This window comes from Oncorhynchus masou, chromosome 1, assembly GCF_036934945.1.
Source record: "Oncorhynchus masou masou isolate Uvic2021 chromosome 1, UVic_Omas_1.1, whole genome shotgun sequence".
Lineage (NCBI taxonomy): Eukaryota > Metazoa > Chordata > Actinopteri > Salmoniformes > Salmonidae > Oncorhynchus > Oncorhynchus masou.
The window spans coordinates 57,717,856-57,744,053 of record NC_088212.1 but is presented as its reverse complement, the minus strand read 5'-3'; the positions used below and the strand labels follow the sequence as shown (position 1 = coordinate 57,744,053).

General features: G+C 42.2%; 1 protein-coding gene across 2 annotated transcripts in view; it reads right to left on the bottom strand.

Moving 5' to 3' along the window:
* Nucleotides 1–26,198, bottom strand: part of LOC135546876 (activating molecule in BECN1-regulated autophagy protein 1A-like) — a 103,597-nt gene that overhangs the window by 68,845 nt on the left and 8,554 nt on the right. For both annotated transcript variants that reach the window (XM_064975441.1, XM_064975448.1), the window contains 4 exons: nucleotides 24,523–24,609; nucleotides 13,911–14,093; nucleotides 10,095–10,175; nucleotides 9,309–9,412 (listed from right to left, as the gene is read on the bottom strand). In XM_064975441.1, the coding sequence (XP_064831513.1) occupies nucleotides 9,309–9,412; nucleotides 10,095–10,175; nucleotides 13,911–14,093; nucleotides 24,523–24,609 (455 nt within the window). The remainder of the gene's footprint in view (nucleotides 1–9,308; nucleotides 9,413–10,094; nucleotides 10,176–13,910; nucleotides 14,094–24,522; nucleotides 24,610–26,198) is intronic.

Genomic DNA, 26,198 nt, shown 5'->3' with positions numbered 1-26,198 from the left:
TCCTTCGTCATGATGCCATCTATTTTGTGAAGTGCACCAGTCCCCCCTGCAGGAAAGCATCCCCACAATATGATGCTGCCTCCCCCGTGCTTCACGGTTGGGATGGTGTTCTTCGGCTGCCAAGCCTCCCCCTTTTTCCTCCAAACATAATGATGGTCATTATGGCCAAACAGTTCTATTTTTGTTTAATCAGACAGGAGGACATTTCTCCAAAAAGTATGATCTTTGTCCCCATGTGCAGTTGCAAACCGTTGTCTGGCTTTTTGTGTGTGAATTTTTACCCCCTTTTCTCCCCAATTGGTATCCAATTGTTGTAGTAGCTACTATCTTGTCTCATCGCTACAACTCCCGCACGGGCTCGGGAGAGACGAAGGTTGAAAGTCATCCGTCCTCCGATACACAACCCAACCAGCCGCACTGCTTCCTAACACAGCGCACATCCAACCCGGAAGCCAGCCGCACCAATGTGCCGGAGGAAACACCGTGTACCTGGCAACCTTGGTTAGCGAGCACTGCGCCCGTCCCGACACAGGAGTCGTTGGTGCGCGATGAGACGAGGACATCCCTACCGACCAAGCCCTCCCTAACCCGGACAACGCTAGGCCAATTGTGCGTCGCCCCACGGACCTCCCGGACGCAGCTGGTTATGACAGAGCCTGGGCGCGAGTTTCTGATGGCACAGCTGGTGCTGCAGTACAGCGCCCTTAACCACTGTGCCACCCGGGAGGCCTTGTCTGGGTTTTTTTTAATGGCAGATTGGAGCAGGGCTTCTTCCTTGCTGAGCGGCCATTCAGGTTATGTCGATATTGGACTCGTTTTACTGTGGATATAGATACTTTTGTACCTGTTTCCTCCAGCATCTTCACAAGTTCCTTTGCTGTTGTTCTGGGATTGATATGCACTTTTCGCACCAAAGTACATTGATCACTAGGAGACGAGTCTCCTTCCTGAGCGGTATGACGGCTGCATGGTTCCATGCCGTTTATACTTGTGTACTACTTTTTGTACAGATGAAGGTGGTACCTTCAGGCATTTGGAAATTGCTCCCAAGGATGAACCAGACTTGGGGAGGTCTACAAGTTTTAACTGAGATCTTGGCTGATTTCCCCATGAGTAGATGCCCTAACTGACTTGCCAAAACTATAGTTTGTTAACAAGAAATTTGTGTAATAATTGAAAAAGTAGTTTTAATGACTCCAACCTAAATGTATGTAAACCAGAGGGAGAAGACCCTGTTAGTCATACTATAATACACAGAGGATCAGCCATATGAGGATCAAGCACCCTGGGTTATATTGAGTCACGCGTACGCAACCACTGGCCTTATGAGTCTTTGTAAATTCAGAGAAAAACTAGTACATGAACGCATTTGCGAAAACACACGTTTTATTACGTCCTATTAGGAGAGTAAGATCAGACTATCCAGAATAAGGACAGTCATTTTCCAACATCACTTAGAAATGTCTCTGCTGGGGCTGTTTGCACTTTAAAAAGGAGAGGGAGGCACAAGTCTCTTGTTGCTTTTTCCCCACAGCTATTTTTATACCAGTTGGGGTCTGAATGGCTACTACTGTTGGTATTTGGTTCATAGGGAGGTCTGAAATAATGGCCCCTTCCTGGCCACTCATATGCCCACATGGGTTGACCTCCCATAAACCAGATAAACTCTACTGCACATCTTGTTCTGTACATGAAAATGACATTTCTACAGCAAGCTTGCTTTCTAGATGCTTATGGCTTTCTTTGTCAGGATACAGCTAGTGGTGTTTGTTTATGGCTGAGCTACAATTGTTCAGTAAGTGCTTCAAGCTATGCAGTGTGAGTGCATTTGTTCAAGGCAGAGAAAAAAGGGACATACATAATGTAGTGCTGTATAGCCGTATGGAAGCACGTCAAGTGGAGCTAGAGTTTGAGGTGTGACAATTGCCCAACAGAGTAATCACTATCTTATCAAAGTAGAAATAAATCACAAAATATTTGGTTGCTGTGGTTACATCCACTGATGAAATGTTTAAAGGCTGAAAACAGGATTAAAACACTCCAAATAAAACCAGGGAATATTTATGACAGCCCTAATACAAGAGCAATGCTAATCTCATTTGCCACACTATGAAATAATGTAAGGAATGCAACAAGATGGGGCATTATGGAAATGGAATCAGACTGACAGTCAGTCTCTGTTCTGACTGTTCAAACAGTTTACATTTTGCCAGTAGAAAAGTCAATCACTTCGAACTTCAACCACATACCATTCCTGACAGAATCCAAAAGCAAGCAAAATGTTACAATAGTCAAAACGAGCCTAATGTGGTTTAGATCTGTGTGTGCGTGTGCATGATTGAGTCAGTGTGAACATGTGTCTGAAAGAGTAGCTCCACCACAAACTATTAGGTCTATACCCATTATTCATCCTAAAAGTCCATATAGGCTGTAACTGGCCTTTAGCACAGCCTGCAAAGAAATGTGCTTTCGGGCTCATCCAAGTACACATTTTGAAGGTACCATAAACAGCAGAACGATGAATGAATTATGCAGAGGCCATAAAAACTTTTTTGCAGAAGAGCTGTAGCTTTTAGAGTCCAGTGTCCAACTACTGCTTGAGCGTTCTTAAATTTTGTGAGACTCCGCCAAGTAAAGGTTTGACTGAGCCAGCATTACCTGTGTTTTGCAAATCAACAAACCATTCGTCTACTAAAAAAAAGGATTATCTGCCACTCACCACACTGCCAGTGTGCTTTACTCAAAAGTGGAAGTGAGCCTAAAGCAAAGCAGAATGACTACCAATGCCTTCCTGAAACCCATTTTTAATATCGAAGAGCAGAGAGGAGATGGAGTCTCTGTAGGGTGAATTTTTCCAAAGGGATTGCGTATGGCTACTTTATCTCTGAACAATAACTTAATATAATACTGTAGACACACTCTATTCTAACCACTGGGCCTCTGACGACACTTAGCACTTACTTCATAAAAAAAAATACTTCATGGAGTAAGTAGGCACTTTTTAAAAATCATTTGGTGAGGAGAAAGCTGCTGCCAGCTGTCCGACACAGCTCTCAGGAAAAGTATTACAAAATCCAAATGCATATCCTTTCCAGGCAAGATTTTCAAGAGCCCATAACAGTATGAGGGAGCACTGGTGTGTTCCTGCAATAGACCCTGACTCAGCTCATCCTGAATTATCCCCATAAAATGTCACTCCTTCATAAGACCTAGGAGGGTTGAGAAACATCTTCAAGTAATGGCCACCATCACTGGCTCCACAGCTCAACACTACTCCTAGACAACATGCACAATACACCATAGCCTCTAAAGTAGGGGTATTGTTTTGAAAAAGCATCCGCGAGTTCCAGTCGTGGCAAGTGCCACTGGTAAGCTTTCTTGACTGCTGCTATTTGTGAAAATGTGTTTGAAGTTACGTTTCTATCTAATAGGCTGTTAGAGTTCACACTTCCTACTCCATTTATAATATGGGGAGGTCAGAATAAAAAAAACTATGCATCAAAACTATTAATAAAAAAATATTGATTACTGGCCTTCGAATGGCGCAGTGGTCTAAGGCATCGAATCACAGTGCTAGAGGAGTTACTACAGAACCGGGTTCATTTCCGGGCTGTGATACAACCGGCCGTGGCACAGCTTAGGACGGCGCACAATCGGGTTAGGGGACGGTTTGGCCGGTGGGGCCTTACTTGGCTCATCGCACCCTAGCGACTCCTTGTGGTAGGCCGGGTGCCTGCAGGCTGAGTTGAGTTGAACTTGGTTGCGAGTTGAACGGTGTTTCCACCGGCACATTGGTGCGGCTGGCTTCCAGGTTAAGCTGGCGGGTGTTAAGGAGCGCGGTTAGGCGGGTCATGTTTCGAAGAACGCATGACTTCACCTTTGCCTCTCCCGAGCCCGTTGGGGAGTTTCAGAGATAAGATAAGATCGAAATTGGGGAGAAAAAAAGTGGGGGAAAATACAAACAACAAAAATGTATAATAATGCTGATTACTTCTCCTTGCTATTCACCTGATGAGAACATTTGTTTTGCGTTAACATATGATGGGGGGTCCCTTGGTCGCCAGGTTTACCTAGGCATGTGTCCTTGGCAAGAAAAGGTTGAAGACCCTCTGCTCTAATGTCTTGCTTTATTGCATCCTGATGAAACATTGAGAATAAATTATATTTTAGGGTTATTTTAGGAGGGTACAACATCTTGTGCAGGTCCTGTGCACATAGAATTCAGCTGGGTACACTTCCTGGGATATGACACACTGCACAACAGAAAATCTGTTGCCCGTCTGGCAATGGAGAAATTAGTCCAAAAGCAGGACATTTCCTAAATCCCCAATGTATTGAGCTGAATGCTGACAGCTGGAAACTTCCACTTTTCTATGGTGAGTGCACATAAGCATTCAGTGGTGACAACCGGCTAGCAGACAGCAGGCCGTCAGTATCCAGTCAGCATTTAGGCTAGGAACAGCCCGATCTGCAGTCTGATCACAGAAAAGAAAATTCAGATATTCTAACATTGTTATCATCCTGTTACATAACCCTCCCTGACCGTAGTCGGAACATCATTAATCAGACAACCACTGCACAACTTCAGCAAAACTGAATAGCATTGACAAGAGAACAATAAAAATTGTAATGGGAAACAAGACAACAGAGAGGAACCCGAATACATTACACACTTTCTATATCCGCTGAAAGTTGCCCAAACAGGAAACGTAAAAGAGAGGAGGTAAATAGCAGGAGTGGGGATGCAATCAGCCATGCTGGAGATCTCTGCTCAACACTATGACAATCCACTCCACTCTTATAAGAGGGGGTTCAACAGTTACACCTATTAAAATGACAGGCATGATGTTGGCAGGCTCTCCCAAACTAAAACCACTACACTGCTCTGTCTGAGTGTCCATCAACCACAGCGTCAAACGCCTCCAAGAGAGCTCCTATAATGGAAATAAAAAAGGTAGTCGCCCTTCCATCTATAAAGAGAGACTACTGCAGTACGGAGTCAGGACCCGCTAAGATATTCTAACGCAGCCACTCAAGCACTCAGTAACCCCAGCCGGGACGCTTTGATTCAAACCGCATCTTTGTTATTGTGAAGATCAAATACATGTGAAAAATGCAAATGACAAAAACTAAATTTTATATGAACATTTAAACAGTATGGTTTACTCTTCGCTAATGCATTTCAACAGGAAAAACTTCTAATCGGAGGCTCAGTTTCCCCATTGGGCTTTGGGGGATAGCCTACGCACACATATTTTTGGAGGGCTAACAAAGTGCAGGGAATGCATATTCAACAGCTTTCCCAAAACAATGTACACATGGGGATGACGGTTAGACTTATCTTGGTTTGACAGAGCATGAGCCAACTGGGTGATGGTGTACTTCGAAAAGGGATGGGCAACTTAGGATGGTGGTGGTGGGGGGAGGCACAAACAAATATCAACTCCTGATGAGGGGCCACAATTGCACAGCTAAAGAAAATAACTTGAGCAGAGAAACAATTGAAGCAGTGATCGGGAAGAGGTGTTGGAAATGAATAGGCAGTACACTGTACACACACCAGTTTGGGACTTGCTTGTGTACATAAGCTACATCTCAAAATATGCCCTCTGTTACTTTTGCCAGGAAGCTATCAAAGAAAAACATGAAGTGCTCTTTAACATGTATCATGCGGTTCTCAACCCTCCCACCTGTTATCAGCATGGGAGCTGCTACTGCAAATTCCAAGGTACATGAGAATAAATTATGACTTATTCAAAGGGTTAACATTCAAAAGGAGGGAATTGTTTTCTGCTACACATCAGCAAGAAGTAGCTCCTTACAGAAGAGGAGCTCAAGAGATTTACTTTGGAGGAGAGGTGGATTTAGGACGGAGGGACTGAAGAGAAAAAGAGCATAGGGGTAAGCTGGATAGACAACAGGAGGGTTGGAGGAGAGGGTTGGAGGAGAGGGAAGAGGGGTGGAGGAGAGGGAAGAGGGGTGAAGCAGACACAGGGTGGGGGGGGGGGGGTGAAGAGAAGGCAAACCGAGTGAGGAAGAGACTGATCACAGACCGAAGGGGAATGAGGTTATAGGGGACTGAAGCAGGGCAAAGTGACAAGAGAGTGACAAGCCCCTCTATTCACAGTATGTCAGAGAGCTGGAGCGTCACATAATAAAATACACCTGGCATATCCTCTCTCCACTTGGCTGCACATGTGATTTCCCTGAAGTTCATATTTTTATGTTTGGCGGCAGTCCCAAGACAAAGCCCAAGTGGGGGAAGAGGAACATCGGGCCCCTTGCTGTTCAACTTCTGGGAAAGAGCCAACATGACCAACGGACTGTCTTCGAGCTAGCTGCCTTAATGAATTAAGACTTCCTGTCTCACTGATACAACATGCCTCCAGATACTCTCACTGCCAAATCTGAACACGCACTTTGAGACTGATACTATAATATTGAATTATAACAGTATGGATTAAAGCACAAACCATTATATATTGCATCATACACATGCCAGTGGTTTGACCTCTGAGTAATGTGCACTACATTTAACCGATGATGAGAATACAAGCTCTGGGCTAAATCCACTGCGCTATTGCTGACGACACTGTGCCTTTAATTTCATAAAATATAAGAGCAGCCAATAAATAGCCATCACTAGCCAGCTACCACCCGGTTACACAACCCTGCACCTTAGAAGCTGCTGCTATATATATATATATTTTTTTTTTTAAATCACTTGTCACTTTAATAATGTTAACATACTGCTTTACTCATATGTATATGCTGTATTCTATTCTACTGTATTTTACTCAATGCGACTCCGACATTGCTCGTTCTGATATTTAAAAATTTCTTAATTCCATTCTTTTATGTTTAGATGTGAATCTTTAGATACTACTGCACTGTTGGACCTAGGAACACAAGCATTTCGCTTCACCCACAATAACATCTGCTAAATATTAGTATGTGACCAATAAAATGTGATTTCGATTATGGTCACAGGCCATTGCAAACTCAGCCACAAAACATTTAACAAGATCTCACATTATCAAAGTTTCACAGGACTATAAGCTGTGGCCTGCGAGCAATAAACGGAAGAAAATAATACATTTATCGAAAAGGGAAGAACTTTCACGTAGAGAAAGACGTCCAAGAAAAAAAAAGAGACATGAAATAGCAGTGTACAGATGTGAGGTATTGTGTGTTATGCATTAAAAGCTGTAAGGCTGAGGGCCTTTATGTAAGGGTGTCATCAGTTCCAGCAATATCGATGTTGCATGCATATCTGTGATGCCCCGACCAACATGTCAATGCACAGAGGGGTGAAAAGCTGACACATCTGCCACAAGCCCAGTCAAAGGAGAAATACGCCAGAGGGGGACAAGAGAGGTAGAGCAGAACTAAAAGCAACTTCTCTATAGTATGCGTCGCAATACAATATTCTCTATAGTGTGCGTCGCAATACAATACTTGCCACTTGGTTTCTGGCATCGAAAATATGGTGCTAATAAGATTTTCGAAAGGAAGTTGGACATAGACAAGAGATGGTAGAGACTAATGATGTATGATTTACTGGTACGATGAAAATAGTGGGGAAATGAGCCAAAATATTCTGAACAACCATTGTCTGTGTTTCTATCAGATCATTTCCATTTTGTGTGCTGACTGAACCTGTAACCCTCTCTGTCCACTCCATTACAGTCCTTATCCATGGTCTTTCTCCACTGTGATTGATAATTGCAGTGGGTTCACACTCAGGGTTACAGACTGAGCAGATAATATCACCCTGTCTGTTCCCTTCTCTCCTAACCTTTGGGGTGACAATGACATGTCATCGCAGGTCACCTTCTCCATTTACAGATTCTCTTTCTGCTCAGACACTGATTGGCCACCAAGATGGGAAAGGACATAGTTGAGAGGCTAAACCGGGTCTAGACTGTCTCTTAAACTCTGAATGACATGTCCACTGTACCTCGTGTCTTTATGCAAGTTTAAATTAAAATGCACTTTTTGGATCACAAAAATTTAAAACAGTGAACCCCTAAAAGACAAAACCCTGTCATTGAAAAAAAGATAACTGCCAGTTATATAAATGTGAACCAGCATTATTTATTTTTGGAATGATTAAAGATTTGCATTTCTCTCTCTTACATAAAAGGCACATATACAAGTATATGGTTACTACTGTCCTCTGCTGGTGAAAATTATAAATATTAATATATAAAAATACCAGTTCTCAATTTTCACTACATTTACACATCATCCAAAAACAAGAGAGACTAGGCCATCTATGAACGGAGCTATGCTGAATGGCTGTGAAAGGTCATTTAAAGTCAAACACCCCATACCCCGCTGTGGCATTTCAAGAGCAACATTTCAAACCATCATCAACATAGCTGTCACAGTAATCAACGTACGAAGCAAATGGAGGGCTGGGCGGAGAACATCTCTCCTGACTCAATAGGCATGAAACCTTGGTGTTATTTCTCTGTTTATTAATTCACACACACACACACACACACACACACACACACACACACACACACACAAACGGAGACACTTTTCATGCAAGTTGAAAGGAAACACTAATTGTAAAACATTTGATATTCGTAGGTTTCAGCAGTGGGCAAGACACGCACAATGACAGTGATACGGTACAATGAGAAACAACACCGTAAACAACATGGAAGCCAGAGCAGCACTCTAATTTCTCGCGGTGACTATCGGTCCTTGTCGGACAATGGAAGCAAAAGGTGAGTGGGACTATTTGGCTTGGTTTGACATTAGCTGTCAATGTGCTCTACCTTTGGATATGAGGAGTCAGAAACCATTAAGAATACAAAAGCACACTTGAGACGCGACTTCAGAGAACCTCACATTTTGTACACATGAATCATGTCAGGGGAAAAAAATAGTTTGGTAAGTTTGCTCTTTGGGGCTGGTGTGGGCGTTCCAGCATGTTTGCAAGAGTGTGGGCGGCAGGGGAAAGAGGTTCTGAAGCACTCTCTTTGACGAATTCATTACCTGCAACGTCCACATCAATACCACTGGAGCATGTGGATTGTGCTCCAAAAGCGTGGGTGGAGAGCACAGGGCAGTCATTACGCAGAGGCCCTCTTCGCAAACACTTACCTGTGCTGCTGCACTAATACTCATGAGTGGCTGAACTGCTCATCCATCTGAAAATGGTACATTGTGTGGGCAACCAGGTCCTAAAGCACCCACGTGATCTGAAATATTATAGGAATTGCCAGCTCTGCTTGCAGCCTAGATACCAAAACAGAAAACGAGACAAAAACACGAGGGATAACTCTCCCTACCTGCTAGGACCCTGTTGACGGAGGAATGGGTGGCCAGGCCAGGCTGGCCCCTCTCGTGGTGGAAGATCCCAGCATATGGCAGGTACTCAGGCAGTAGGAACCTCCTTGAACAAACAGAGAAGCATCAAGTCGCATAGAATCACACAACTGAGTTTACTCACCCCATAACGAAGACGATGAGAAAATTGAAGATCATCCATGTCGCGTAATAAGGGACTAAAATATAGGACTAAAAAGCATAGGCAAGTCTTTATAATAGCCTTAACTGACTCTACATTGTTGCACAAATTGATGATTATGCTGTATGATTATGCTAATGCTCACCACTGGCTTTGGGTAGGCAAATTCTAAATAAAAATGTATGAAAAAAGTTTGAGAATGTCAAACATTTCCTATATCCAAATCTCGGGACACAAAGTCCCATTATGTCATTGGCAGCTCATATTATTGAAAAAAAAAAAAAAACAGCCATTGGAATATGAAGAGCCAATAAGTGTCATGTATTCAGAGTACCAGGAGGACAACTGATGAGTTTGGATAGGTTGACTATTTCTTGTTTTCCCGTATCTTTCGTTTTTTTAGTTAAGTATTTACAGTATTTATTATATGCTGTGTGAAGCCGTTTTTTTATTGTAGGGATGGCTGTTTTTGTTTGTTTTCTCTGCATTGTGTGTTATTCCATCAGGGAAACCAGTGGAATCGCTTTAATGTGTTATCCCTTGGGTTGTACTCCGTGCATCTTTTTCCTAATAGAATCAATCAATTAATCATATCAGGGCCACCCACCGGGGAACAAATCTGCCAAGCGAGGGGGCAGACATACGAGCGTTGCGTGGAGCTCTGTGTCTGGCACGATCCCCGTTATCCCTGTGAAGAGAGAGAGGGAGATAACAGACAAACATATACAAGGAGTACTTCAAATTAAAAGCCTCAGCTTAACTGAGAGACTGTAGCTGGGCTCACTATATAGTGCAGGCTCACTTAAAAGTTTGATGTTAGCCTAACTTATTAGTGGCTTGAGACCCAGACAAAAGGGAGAAAGTTGCAGTACTGCTTGTGATTATCCAGCAGCCTCAAAAACCAAGCGGCCAAACAGAAACTCCAGAGAAGATTTGCAAAAGTTTGAAATGCTGCAATGCATAAAGGTGGTCATTTATGGTAAAGATGGTTATTTATGGCTCCAATGTTTCTCCATTTACAGGTTTGAAAAACTGCTCGTAAGTAAGCCCCTTTTTACAACATCGTAACACTCTAGTCCGGACACATTCAAAAGGAGGAAAAACAAAGACAACATATTTCCAGCCTGAGGAGAAACTGTATAGAATCAGGACGGTATGTAACCTCGCGGTGAAGAGCGTTGGGCCAGTAACCGAAAGGTAGCTTGTTCGGATCCCTGTGCAGACTAGGTGAAAAATCTGTCAATGTGCCCTTGAGCAAGGCACTTTACCCTAATTGCTCCTGTTAGTCGCTCTGGGTAAGAGCATCTGCTAAAAATGTAAATATCTAAACTTGCAAAGGAAGACTGTTCCTGTAATTTATTCACTGACCCCAGGAGGAACTAAATATGCATCATATTTCCATCAGAGAGTATCAGCTGAGAGGACACGGCCTATTTCTGATCCACTGGACGTTTCATATTCAGAATTTGCTTTACACTTCCTGAAAACTGTGACAATGTGAAGGATGTGAGAGAGAGGAAATCGGACAAACGTGGAGCCTCTGAAAGTATTCTAAATCGGAAAGCAGGCGGAAATAGAGATGCTTTCATAAATATACATTTTAATAACTGATATGAAATATGCCAACACTCTTATACCCTCCGCAATTAATTTCTAAGTCGGGCAGTCAGGTTGGCGGAATAATTCATAAACCAAATCGGTGAGGTCATATTCTGGCTTTGAAGATGCCCCATCTCAAATCAGTCATCCAGAACTGCATTTTAATACCGGCAAAATGTTGTTTGCTTTGACTGCAATGATACTCTGTGGCCGACTGGCCGTATAACTTCATTCCATGTATGAAGCTCAAGTCGAAAGTAAAACTATTCTGCTAGCCATGTTATAAAATGTCCAGCAAATAAGGAACCGGTTAATTTGTCTAGGAAGACTACAAACTTGCAAACAGACTAAAAAACAAAATGGGGACAAGACGCACCCATAAGTTAGTTGAAGAAATGTCCAGCCTCATTCTTCGCAAGTGTAGAAAAATAACTCATTTTGATTAAGCCACAATTCATTTGGGAAAGGAGATGAGAAAGAGAGCTAATAAGTGGTCAAGTGTCAGCTGCTTTCTGTGGAAAGTGGCAACAGCGTCATCGGTGGTGTCATTATTAAACTGATGTTCTCTTCTCTCTCTCTCTCTCTCTCTCTCTGATCAGCATGTTACAAAACAAGGTGCGCGTTTGGAAGAGAATTAGGGCACAGCTCTAAAATTATTTCTTCAGTACACCCCTTTAAAATACCAAATACTGTCACTCTGTGCAGTTCAAGGGGAGCATAATCCTGATTCATCTATAGTCGGAGTCTGCTGCTGTATATGTTTTCAAAGGACTGTAATCTAGGTTTACTTTCACTGTTTGCTGGTTCCATTACAATGAGTGAATTCTTACATCATTCCAAAAGTGCCATAGGGTTTTGCTGGCTATAAGGGCATGTCTTTTCACTGTGCAACTGGCACATCATGACCAGTTGAAAGAAAAAGTGAAAATCTGTTCTCAGTTATTCTGCACGTTAAAATATATGATTTTGTGAAAATCAAACAAAAACACCTATCAAGTGTGTATTGTGTTAAGAATTGGTCATTTTTTTGGTAAATTATTTCATCACGCGTAGCATCCTGCTCCAGAATAACACAGCTCAGACAAAGTGTTGGTGCGACAAAATCATTGGGATGGTCCCACTAACCTTTTAAGTTGGTGGCACCAGCCCAATGATTTTGTCGCACCAACACTTTGTGTAATGCAATAGAAAATAATCATAAATCTTAAAGTCATTTGCAGTGCTTTATTGAGGAAAATAGACTGTTGAGATGGTGTGATTAAAGAACTACGTTTTTTTCCAAACATGTCCAAGCAGGAAGGCATGATTCAAGTAATTATGTGCAAACCAGTTTGTCATTCAAATTTGAGCTGACAATTAGGCAATTGATGCTATATTTTAGTTTCACAATAGGGCTCCAGACTTCTCCAAATGTTTTGAGATCCATTTGCCTACATGATTGTGTGTGCTAGTAAATAGGCTAATTCATTTGGGGCTAATTCACCACCCGAGGAAGTGGATATCAAAACACATTAGCTAAATCGCTAACTGTAAATATTGCTCATAGTTAGCTGTGTAATTGATCAACCGAACTGTAAATTTAATGCCCTAAAAACTTTCCAGTGGTACTAGCACAGAACGCAAAACGGCCAACGTGCACAAGGATCCACATCTCAAAGACATACAGTACCACAAAATGTGTTTTTTAAAACGGTGCCAATCACTCATTATTGAAAGTTGAGAAACGTCATACCCCCAGAAATCTGAGACCTCCCTCTCTTCAACTGACAACAGCGTTGCATCTGTGATGCATAGAGCCATCCCCCATACTGTTAATTACATTCACTATGGCAGCAAAGTTCTGATCCACGCCAATCATCTAAAACAATTAGTAAGCAGAAGCGTAAATCTGGAATTGGAGATAAGGGCAAGTCGTCTTGTTAGAATTCCCTAAATCCCACCAGGTTCAATAATGAACGAGAGGGTGGCAGCACATGTCTAATCTTGTCGGAAGAAAATAGACACCGTCTCGCACTGATGTGGAGCTGACGCCACACAATGCAATGACCCAGTTATAACTAGCAAAATGGTGATTGGACCGTTTACATGCTCGAGGAAAATGTCCTTGCTGGTTTGACGTATCTGAATCCAACCCAAAGGACAATAAAAGGCATTCTAAAGTAGTTGATAGAGCGATGATAACTTAGTTGTTCATTCTGACAAACAGTTCTTATCATTATAAAATAGTTTGTTGTCAATTGCTGGAGAGGAAATAGCGCCAGGGGAATTCCATTGACCTCATTTGGCCAAAGATGCTACAGCACAAAATCTGCAGAGGCCTGAGAAGACTGATGACCTCAAGCAACACCATCCCCCTGCACCTGCATTCATAGTCAGGCCAGAGGCAATTAACATGTACATATTGAAGGGGAAAAAAAAAAAAAAAACGAATCAATTTGAAAAATACATCACAAATTCAACCTTCGAGAGTCACACATTAGGCATTCGATACGCAAGTTATTGTGGTAGGAGTGTTTTTCAGCTGTTTGCTTTGTTAGTCATTATGCACTCCAGATCATACCGAGGGTGTGTGGCGGCATAATGCAGGGAATTAATTTCTCTCAACCATTGGCAATGGTGGCACTAACTTCACAGCCAAATCCACTGACAGAGAAATCACAGCATTCTGCTATGTTATGGTTTCATGCAAATTGTTCCATTAATAAATCCCAAAGCTCTCAACAATTGTAGGATGTTTTATCATAATGTGTCTTGTAAATGTCTTCATAAACAATAGTCACGGGATACAAAAGACATTGGATGTTGTAGGTAGATGACGACTCACTCAAACTCCTCAAAGTCCACCTCGTTGTTCTCAACGGAGGGGGAGGGGTTGCTTCCTGGGCTATCCGAGGTGGATGAGAGAGGCCGCAGTCGGCTCTGGTAGCGCAGTGATCGTTGGCGAATGCTGTCCCGCCGAGATAAGTACTGAATCATCCGCTGGGCATAATATGCCGCAGGGGACAACCTGTGAACACAGCAAGGACACACAACTAAAATCAATGGTGATCAGATAACTCAGGAGCAATAGACCACAATGGAAAAAAGTCTGAATTTGTGCTAACCCAGTCACATTCTTTTTGTATGTATTGTGTAGATATGTATTTTTTTTAACTGACAAATAAAAACAAGCAAAGCAGGCAGAAAGCAGTGCTAATACCAGAAAAACCTCAACAAACCCAAGACCATGTATTGTCAGAGCCCACATATGGTAAAAATGGAGCAGGCTTCCTTAAAAAAAACTAAGTAAACTTCCCTATCTTCCATGCTTCAACTCTGATGGCCATAATTACAGTGTGGTTCAATAAAACGCCTCTAACGTTATTTTAGGAATTTAGCAGTACGTCCAGCCAGCCTCACAACCAACAGTGGTGTAAAGTACTTAAGCATTTTTACTTAAGTCGTATCTATACTTCACTATTTACATTTTTGACTACTTTTACTTCACTCCATTTGTAATTTTCTTTAAATACTTTTCACACCATATATTTTCCCAGACACCCAAAAGTACTTGTACACATTTTGAATGTTAAGAGGACAGGAAAATGGTCTAATTCACACACTTATCAAGACAACCACCCTTGTCATCCCTACTGCCTCTGATCTGGCGGACTCAATAATCACATGCTTCATCTGTAAATTATATGTTAGTGTTGGACCATGCTAACTGTACATTTTTTTAAAGAAAATTATTTGCTGGTTTACTTATTAAGATGTTTTTATTATTAACAATATTACTTTTGATACTTAAGTATATTTAAAAGCAAAAACTTTGACTTTTACTCAAGTAGTATTTTACTGGGTGACTTTAACTCAAGTCGTTTTATATTAAGGCATCTTTACTTTTACTCAAGTATGACAATTGGGTACTTTTTCCACCACTGGTAACCATGCCAGCCCAGGACATCCACATCAGGCTTCGTCACCTGTGGGATCGTTAACCGGACAGCTGATGAAAGTGTGGGTTTGCACAACCGAAAAATTTCTGCACAAACTCTAAGAAACAATCTCAGGGAAGCTCATCTGCGTGCTCGTTGTCCTCACCAGGGTCTTGACCTGACTGCAGTTTGGCGTCATAACCGACTTCAGTGGGCAAATGTTTACCTTTGATGGCCAGTGGCATACTGGTGTGTGCTCTTCACGGGTGAATCCTGGTTTCAACTGTACCAGGCAGATGGCAGACAGAGTGTATGGTGTTGTGCGGGTGAGCGAGCGGTTTACCGATGTCAACGCTGGGAACAGAGTGCCCCATAGTGGCGGTGGGGTTACGGTATGGCCAAGCACAATCTACAGACAACAAACATCATTGCATTTTAAATAGATGGCAATTTCAATGCACAAAGATGAGATCCTGAGGCCCAGTGGCTTAAATGGTGCCTCTGGAGACAAAACCTCTCTCATCGTCACTCAATGCCTAGGCTTACCTCCACTGTACTCACATCCTACCATACCCGTGTCTGTACATTATGCCATGAATTTATTCTTCCGCACCCAGAAACCTGCTCCTTTTACACTATGTTCCGAACACAATAGACGACCAGTTCTTTTAGCCTTTAGCCGTACCCTTACCCTACTCTTCCTCTGGTGATGTAGAAGTTAACCCATGCCCTGCAGCCCCCAGCATCACTCCCATTCCCCAGGCACTCATTTGTTGACTTCTGTAACCATAAAAGCCTTGGTTTCATGCATGTTAACATTAAAAGCCTCCTCCCAAAGTTTGTTTTAGTCACTGCTTTATCACTCTCAGCCAACCCGGTTGTTCTAGCCGTGTCTGAATCCTGGCTTAGGAATGCCACAAAAATCCAGAAATTTCCATCCCCAACTATAACATTTCCCAACAAGATAGAACTGCCAAAGGGGGAGGAGTTGCAATCTACTGCAGAGATGGCCTGCAGTGTTCTGTCATACTATCCAGGTCTGTGCCAAAACAATTCGAGCTTCTACTTTAAAAAATCCACCTTTCCAGAAATACAGTGGGGCAAAAAAGTATTTAGTCAGCCACCAATTGTACAAGTTCTCCCACTTAAAAAGATGAGAGAGGCCTGTAATTTTCATCATAGGTACACTTCAACTACGACAGACAAAATGAGAATTTTTTTCTCCAGAAAATCACATTGTAGGATTTTTAATGAATTTATTTGCAAATTATGGCGGAAAATAAGTATTTGGTCAATAAACTTTTGTTATCTCAATACTTTGTCATATACCCTTTGTTGGCAATGACAGAGGTCAAACGTTTTCTGTAAGTCTTCACAAGGTTTTCACACACTGTTGCTGGTATTTTGGCCCATGCCTCCATGCAGATCTCCTCTAGAGCAGTGATGTTTTGGGGCTGTTGCTGGGCAACACGGACTTTCAACTCCCTCCAAAGATTTTCTATGGGGTTGCGATCTGGAGACTGGCTAGGCCACTCCAGGACCTTGAAATGCTTCTTACGAAGCCACTCCTTCGTTGCCCGGGCGGTGTGTTTGGGATCATTGTCATGCTGAAAGACCCAGCCACGTTTCATCTTCAATGCCCTTGCTGATGGAAGGAGGTTTTCACTCAAAATCTCACGATACATGGCTCCATTCATTCTTTCCTTTACATGGATCAGTCATCCTGGTCCCTTTGCAGAAAAATAGCCCCAATGCATGATGTTTCCAACCCCATGCTTCACAGTAGGTATGGTGTTCTTCGGATGCAACTCAGCATTCTTTGTCCTCCAAATACGACGAGTTGAGTTTTTACCAAAAAGTTATATTTTGGTTTCATCTGACCATATGACATTCTCCCAATCTTCTTCTTAATCATCCAAATGCTCTCAAGCAAACTTCAGACGGGCCTGGACATGTACTGGCTTAAGCAGGGAGACACGTCTGGCACTGCAGGATTTGAGTCCCTGGCGGCGTGGAGTGTTACTGATGGTAGGCTTTGTTACTTTGGTCCCAGCTCTCTGCAGGTCATTCACCAGGTCCCCCTGTGTGGTTCTGGGATTTTTGCTCACCTTTCTTGTGATCATTTTGACCCCACGGGGTGAGATCTTGCATGGAGCCCCAGATCAAGGGAGATTATCAGTGGTCTTGTATGTCTTCCATTTCCTAATAATTGCTCCCACAGTTGATTTCTTCAAACCAATCTGCTTATCTATTGCAGATTCAGTCTTCCCAGCCTGGTGCAGGTCTACAATTTTGTTTCTGGTGTCCTTTGACAGCTGTTTGGTCTTGGCCATAGTGAAGTTTGGAATGTGACTGTTTGAGGTTGTGGATTTTTTTTCTCATTTTGTCTGTCATAGTTGAAGTGTACCTATGATGAAAATTACAGGCCTCTCTTATCTTTTTAAGTGGGAGAACTTGCACAATTGGTGGCTGACTAAATACTTTTTTGCCCCACTGTAAGTCTCTCACCGTTGCCTCTTGGTATAGACCCCCCTCAGCCCTGGACACAATATGTGAATGAATTACCTCCCATCTATCTCCAGAGTTCGTACTGTTAGGTGACCTAAACTGGGACATGCTTAACACCCCGGCCGTCCTACAATCTAAACTAGATGTCCTCAATCTCACACAAACGAGCAAGGAACCTACCAGGTACAACCCTACATCTGTAACTATGGGCACCCTCTTAGATATCATCCTGACCAACTTGCCCTCTAAATACACCTCTGCTGTCTTCAACCAGGATCTCAGCGATCACTGCCTCATTGCCTGCGTCCGTAATGTGTCCGCTGTCAAACGACCACCCCTCATCACTGTCAAACACTCCCTAAAACACTTCAGCGAGCAGGCCTTTCTAATTGACCTGGTCTGGGTATCCTGGAAGGTTGTTGACCTCATCCCATCAGTAGAGAATGCCTGGTTGCTCTTCAGAAGTGCTTTCCTCTCCATCTTAAATAAGCACGCCCCATTGCAAAAAAAATGTAAAACTAAGAAAAGATATAGCCCTTGGTTCACCCCAGACTTGACCACCACAAAAACGTATGTCATTTTGCATTAGCATCGCATAGCCTCTGCGATATGCAACTTTTCAGGGAAGTCAGGAACCAATAAACTCAGTCAGTTAGGAAAGCAAAGGCTAGCTTTTTCAAATAGAAATTTGTTTCTTGTAGCACTAATTCCAAAAAGTTTGGGACACTAAAGCGGAGAATAAGAGCACCTCCTCCCAGCTGCCCACTGCACTGAGTATAGGAAACATTCTCGCCACTGATAAATCTACGATAATCAATCATTTCAATTAGCATTTTTCCACAGGTGGCCATGCTTTCCACCTGGCTACCCCTGCCCTGGACAACAGCTCTGCACCCCCTGCAGCAACTTGCCCAATCCGCCCCCACCCCCCCTTCCCCCAAATCCAGACAGCTGATGTTCTGAAAGAACTGCTAAATCTGGATCCCTACAAATCAACTGGGATAGACAATCTGGACCCTCTCTTTCCAAAATTATCCGCTGAAATCGTTGCAACTCCTATTACTAGCCTATTCAATCTCTCTTTTTTATCGTCTGAGATCCCCAAAGATTGGAAAGCTGCCGCGGTCATCCCCCTCTTCAAAGAGGGAGACACTCTAGACCCAAACTGTTATAGACCTATATCCATCCTGACCTGCCTTTCTAAAATCTTCGAAAGCCAAGTTAATAAACAGATCACCGACCATTTCGAATCCCACCGTACCTTCTCCACTATGCAATCTGGTTTCCGAGCTGGTCATGGGTGCACCTCAGCCACGCTCAAGGTCCTAAACAATATCATAACCACCATCGATAAAAGACAGTACTGTGCAGCCGTCTCATCGACCTGATCAAGGCTTTCAACTCAATCACCGCAATCTTATCGGCAGACTCAATAGTCTTGGCTTCTCAAATGACTGCCTCGCCTGGTTCACCAGATACTTCTCAGAGTTCAGTGTGTCAGATCGATGGGCCTGTTCTCCGCACCTCTGACAGTCTCTATGGGGGTGCCACAGGGTTCAATTCTCGGGTCGACTCTTTTCTCTGTAAATATATATCTCAATGATGTCGCTCTTGCTGCTGGTGATTCTCTGATCCACCTCTACGCAGACAACACCATTCTGTATACATCTGGCCTTTCTTTGGACACTGTGCTAACAAACCTCCAAACGAGCTTCAACGCCATGCAACACCCCTTCTGTGGCCTCTAAATGGCTTTTAAATGCTAGTAAAACTAAGTGCATGCTCTTCAACCGATTGCTGCCGGCACCCGCCCACCCGACTAGCATCACAACTCTGGACGGTTCTGACTTAAAATGTGGACAACTACAAATACCTAGGTGTCTGGTTAGACTGTAAACTCTCCTTCCAGACTCACATTAAGCATTTCCAATCCAAAACTAAATCTAGAATCGGCTTCCTATTTCGCAACAAAGCCTCCTTCACTCATGCTGCCAAACATACCCTCGTAAAACTGACTATCCTACCGATCCTTGACTTTGGCGATGTCATTTACAAAATAGACTCCAACCCTCTACTCAGAAAACTGGATGTAGTCTATCACAGTGCCATCCGTTTTATCACCAAAGCTCCATTTGGCTGCCTTTCCTTCCAGTTCTCTGCTGCCTGTGACTGCAGCGATTTTTGCAATTCGTTCAAGTTGGAGACTTTTATTTCCCTCACCAACTTTAAACATCTGCTATCTGAGCAGCTAGCCGATCGCTACAGCTGTACATAGTCTATCGGTAAATAGCCCACCCAATTTACCTACCTCATCCCCATACTGTTTTTATTTATTTACTTTTCTGCTCTTTTGCACACCAGTATCTCTACTTGCACATTCATCTGATCATTTATCACTCCAGTGTTAATCTGCTAAATTGTAATTATTATATTATTATATCTTTTGCACACAATGTATATAGACTCTTTTTTTCTACTGTGTTATTGACTTGTTTACTCCATGTGTAACTCTGTGTTGTTGTCTGTTCACACTGCTATGCTTTATCTTGGCCAGGTCACAGTTGTAAATGAGAACTTGTTCTTAACTAGCCTACCTGGTTAAATAAAGGTGAAGTAAAAAATAAAATAAATATACTACCCACCACTGCGACCTGTATGCTCTCGTTGGCTGGCCATCGCTACATATCCGTCGCCAAACCCACTGGCTCAAGGTCATCGATAAGTCTTTGCTAGATAAAGCCCCGCCTTATCTCAGCTCACTGGTCACCATAGCAACACCCACCCATAGCACGTGTTCCAGCAGATATATCGCACTGGTCATCCCCAAAGCCATCACCTACTCTACTTTTGCCGCCTTTCCTTCCAGTTCACTGCTGCCAATGACTGGAACAAATTGCAAAAAATCTCTGAAGCTGGAGACTCATAGCTCCCTCACTAACTAAGTATCAGCTGTCAGAGCAGCTTACCGATCACTGTACCTGTATACAGCCAATCTGTAAATAGCACTCCCGACTACCTCATCCCCATATTATTACTTACCGTCTTGCACCCCAGTAGCTCTACTTGCACATCTATCACTCCAGTATTAATGCTAAAATGTTATTATTTTCACCTCCAGGACCTATTTCTTGCCTACCTCCTTACATTTGCACACACTGTACATAGATTTTTCTACATTTCTTTTGTGTTCTTGACTGTACATTTGTTTATGTGTAACTCTGTTGTTGTTTTTGTCGCACTGCTTTGCTTTATCTTGGCCAGGTCACAGTTGTAAATGAGAACTTGTTCTCAACTGGCCGCCATCACCTCATGTTTCAACATGATAATGCACGATCCCATGTCACAAGGATCTCTGCAAAATTCCTGGAAGCTGAAAATGTCCCAGTTCTTCCATGGCCTGTTAGGGGTGCTCTGGACTGACGTGTACGACAGCGTGTTCCAGTTCCCGACAATATCCAGCAACTTCGCACAGCCATTGAAGAGGAGTGGGACAACGTTCCACTCAACAACTTAATGCGAAGGAGATGTCGCGCTGCATGGGGCGTGAGGTTACACCAGATACTAAATGGTTTTCTGATCAACTCCCCCTTTTTTTATTTTAAAAGGTATCTGTGACCAACAGATGCATATATATCACAGTCATGTGTAATCCATAGACTAGGGCCTAATGAATTTACTTCAATTGACTGATTGAAAGACTCAGTAAAAATGTAGTAGACATTTTTGTAAAGTGTAAATGCTAACCTATCAATTGTATTCATCGGGCTTCGCTAAGCTGGGAACATTGTGTAGAAATTGTTTGGGAATTTGAAAAGCTTGTATGGTTTATCTACAGCCGTGTCAGAGTACCCAAATCAAGGAAAATTGATGATGTTAAATAAATAATAGCCTAAACTGGAAAGTTATGCGCTAGGGCCACAAACTACAGTATTTAGATTTAATCCAAAATGTTGGTTTGAGTAAACATAGTTCAAGAGTCAGAAGAGGTGGATGAAGAGATATCGCTAAATCAGTAAAGTAAATATGTTCGTTTTTGCTGCCGACAGCAGACAAGGTGGTCTGGGATAGTCAATGTTGACACTCCACAAATATAAATAGATGACTTAACTGGCAGAAGATTAGGGTTTTTCAAAACCAATACCCATCCATACAATTATCACTCGTCAAGTTGTGTGCAGACCTCAGTCTAGCTTTCCCAATGATTGTACTGTATTACCAGGGCTCAAGGAGCATGCAATACTTAGGTATTAAGATTATTTTTCTTCAAGTTATAGTGTAGCCTGCTATGCAATCTCTGTATAGCTATTCATGTCACAAATGAGTTTATCTGCCTGGATAATTATTTGAATTGGTGGAAAAACCTGAGTAACATTAATCAAAGTTATTGCCTGACACCCAGAGTGTCAGTAATTGGATTACAATTCAAAATACTGGATTGGAAATGAAAACGAGTACAGGGAAATAAATCAACACCTGGCAAGTATTAAAAGTGATACTAAATTGACTCCTCAAATTAGTTTGTCAGATCTGGCATCAATTCCACTGAAGCGTTATGAATTTGATGTGACAGGGGACAAACATGTTCAAAATGGCCAAAATAAAGGAGGCAGGTTCCATTACAGGGCAGCATCTTTTGATATCTTAGAAACTAAAATCATAAATCTCTACTCTGGAGTTCAGAATGCAATGGGAGGAGAAGGTAACAGAGTACATAGTGTTATTTTTTATGGAGTTCCCAATACTCCAGGAGGTGAACAGCAGTGGCCATGAATATCTGGGTCTGCCCACGAGGAAACACTATCAAAGACACTGTAAAGCACTGAAACAGGTTACCAGCAGAGAATATCTAAGTTTGGACACTACCAACTCTTAATGTAGTTCTGTCCTGGATGCACGCCATACTGGCAAATTACAAATGACAAGGCACCTACAAAGCCCACTAGCTTTCTGGAAATTATTTTTGTAATTCCCTAGAAGAGGCTTTCTAGGAACTGGCCATAAAAAGGACCCATTTTCACCTCAGATACTTCAGCGGTCTCAATGCATTGTATTGAGTGGTTGACAGCATGTAAGAAAATGTTCATGGCCAGAACACATGGGAAATGTTTTCATGTGGGAACTATTTGTAACGGTTACTCTTGCAGATAGGCCTAGGCTACTTCTTACTCTTGAATATTTGAGGATATTAAAATGGATGAGGAACTAGATTTGGATTTTCAAAGTAGAAAACCTTTAACGGATCCTTATATTCAGTCTGAATATGCCTTTTGGAAAATTCTGATTGAAGACCTCTTAACCGAGGAATGTGGTTGTTTTTTTATGATTGTGTTTTTGAAGGTTCTGTACTTTCTATGCGCCTATGCTGACTTGATTGTGTAAGCGTTAGTCATGCATGGCTCCCTTGTAAAAGACACGTTGGTCTTAATGGAACTCCACCCTGACTAAATAAAGTTGAAATAAATACATGTGAGAGAGAGAATAACGAGGTGAGAGGGAAGTGTCGGCGCTATCCTCGCCACTAGAAAGGCGTTTAAGATCAAAGGTCAAAGCAAATGACGACAGAGAGTGAGTAGTCAATTGTCAAGTGTCCACACTCTACAAAAATTGGCTGTACTGATCATTATGTCCCTGCTCTGGGTCACACATTGATTTTCTATATAGCACCTTGGTTCCTAAGCAGAGCAGCGCTGTCCCTAGATGAATGTGGTTTTACTGAGAGGACTTGGCCCTACTATCCACCCCACAAGGCACCACCTTGGAGGTCAGCTGGCATTCAATCCCAGACACTAAATTCAGAACCTCCAGGCTCATAGCAGACCCGGTGTAATGAATCACTCTTCAGCAAGGCAGTATCAGAAAGGTGGGACACGGATAGATGTTTCTTAGACCTTGGAGCATAGTGGGGACATTATCAACATCACAACTTGTGTAGGGCTGCAATGAATAAAAATGTATTACCATGAAAAGACCATGTCCTAGTTCCATTTATATTTAACGACGACCAGTTACAATTCCATTTATAGCAGTGATAATAAATTTCAAAAGATGCATAAGAATAAGTTAATATTTGCTACACGATTGGCCTTCTGGCAGATGTTAAAGGGAAATTACCTTTGACAAATACTTCATGTAAGCGTCATATGCTTGAAGCTAAACTGTCTAGTTTGTCTTACAGTATATAATGTCAATGCTATGACATACTGTTGCCTGAGAACCACACAGAGACAAGTGTGCACAGGTTAGTGAAATGTTAGTCCTCCCAAAATGTTGTTGTCGTCACGCCTCCTTTGAAGATCTGAAGAATTTTGTAGTAGCCGAAACGGTTTGAATGGTCCGCTGGCTTCCAGTAGCTACATTTTTATTGGACGTTACATTCCAAGAACCCTCCCCACATGACTGTTGAGGGAGTGTTGCGTCTTAAGCGCCACCAAAGCAAGGCCTTGGATTGGTTTGACGTGTTGTGAGGCATCAGATTTAGACCAAGTCTCCACCCCTTTTAAGCTCATTTAGGCCAGACTTCGGGATTAGGGAAGCCTGGTTCTCTACGAGGCTAGTGGAATGATGATGTTGATAGTGGGACCATTTTCCATTTGTTTGCTGGCTTGTCTGCACCTGTTAGAGCTCTACACCGAGGCCCGACCTGAAAATGTGTCATATTTCTTTGGCATCAATATTTGCCATAAAATGGTGCTCTATCCATTGTTTTTAGAATTGTCAATGCTCCCTGACGGTGTCCCTTATGTTCAGTGATTGTTAGACAGAAGGCAAAATGAAGAGACTGTATAAATTTAGGTCCAATATCATTTCTGCAGTGTTTCAATTTCTTTTTACGCAAACCAGCTGAGGGCAAATCGACTATGTTTGACACCCCCATTTATCGAAGTGGTAAATTATTGTTGGTCCTTGTAGTGTGTGTTACATGCTAATCTAGTATGCTTGGAACTTTTTTTTGTATTCTCATAAATAACGTATTACAAGTAAGACACCAATAGCACTGACCACAAGACTCACCTGGCAGGATCTGGATAAATAGGATGGTCCCGGGAGCCAGATATGTCATATCGAGACTGCGACATAAGAGATGACTCCAAAAGCCTCCTATGCAAGAGAAACGGAGCAAAAGGGATGGTTAGATTTTCATGTCCACAAATGAAAACACCACAAACAAAGTTGTTGTACCTGTTGTTTAATAATCAGCTCAAATATTTTCCATATTCATTATCGCCAACTAGTCTAAACCGCTTTCCAGTGGAAAAAAAAGGAGCCATTTCTGTGACTGACGCAACCAAACAATGTTTCTCTCCTATCTCATTACTTTTCAGAGGTATAATTAAGAGAATGAATACCTCCACAATTTAACACACACACACACACACACACCATGGAGATCCAACATATCAGGTGCTTCCTCAATGGATACGAATGTCTCCTAGCTCTTCTTTATAACCGCCTGTGTTCGGGGACAGCTGATTTGGGTGATAGATTTAGAATGAGAGTCAATGCACTACAGCTGAACAGCCCGATCAACTATGCTTGATAATGGCAATAAAACATGTGACGATGCGCTGAACCTTTATCAAGACCCATTATTCCCACACTAGGGATGTTGCAAAGACCATGAACAATGCCAACATCTCAATACACCACTTGCATTCAGCAGTCCAGTTCTTATTTTTCAGTTGAGTTTGGATAAAACTGGATGTATCATAGAGAAAGATTGGCTTTAGGTTGTTATTCAGGCCATTAAAGCTGAAACGTTTGAAATAGAGTGAATATAGAAAAGCTCAGGGACATGTGAGTGGCAATGGAGACACGGCGTGACAATTTCAAATCTTGAATTTGACATTTTAGTGCCCCATAAGACAAAGAGTGACTCCAAATATGGAAAGGCAGCAATCATTTATTCAGATTTAGAATGAAAAGTAGAATATATATATATATTAGTTGGATTCAAAACGTGCTTTAAAATAGCACATAAGCGGTGCAGACTATTTCAAGTGATTGGCTGGAGAGCTAGCCCGACATTGTCAACATTAAAACAAGCCTGTAAATGATTGTGTGGTTGACATGTTAATGAGACAGGACATGCAGTTCCCACCCTCCTGCCATAATCCTTACCCCAAAGTCACAAAACAACGTGCTCATTACGGTGAGGGATACAATAGCCAAATTACTGGAATCACTCAAAGCATTCCCTTCCTTGAGATTCACATTTATTTACACCCTCACCAGCTTGCTCATTGGAGGATAGTCTTTTATAACCACCATTTTAGTCATTAAAAAAAGTCTCATTAAATTCCTACGGGACATTCATTTGCCCATTATCGGCAGCACATCAAGTAAAAAGAATTATAGTGATGTGAAATGTCACAGCCCTGTGTAACAACCCATTAAATTAGTCCAGTCTTTTACTGAGCCGGGACTTGAATGCCATTCCTATACAGAGGATGGTGAGGCTACTAATATAACAATGGTCTTTATACTTTAGTGGTTTTGAGGAACGTTCGGTATGCAAAAAAAGCACTACATTTTCAATTGTTAAATTATAACCTCAACCGCTCTAGTCTTTTGGGCTCAAAACAAGTCAGAAAATGTCTAGGAATACAGTAGCCAACACCTCACAGAAAAAGCAATTACTGCAATAAATACAGCCTAATATAAGCCTAGGTCTGTTCATTTTGTTAAAT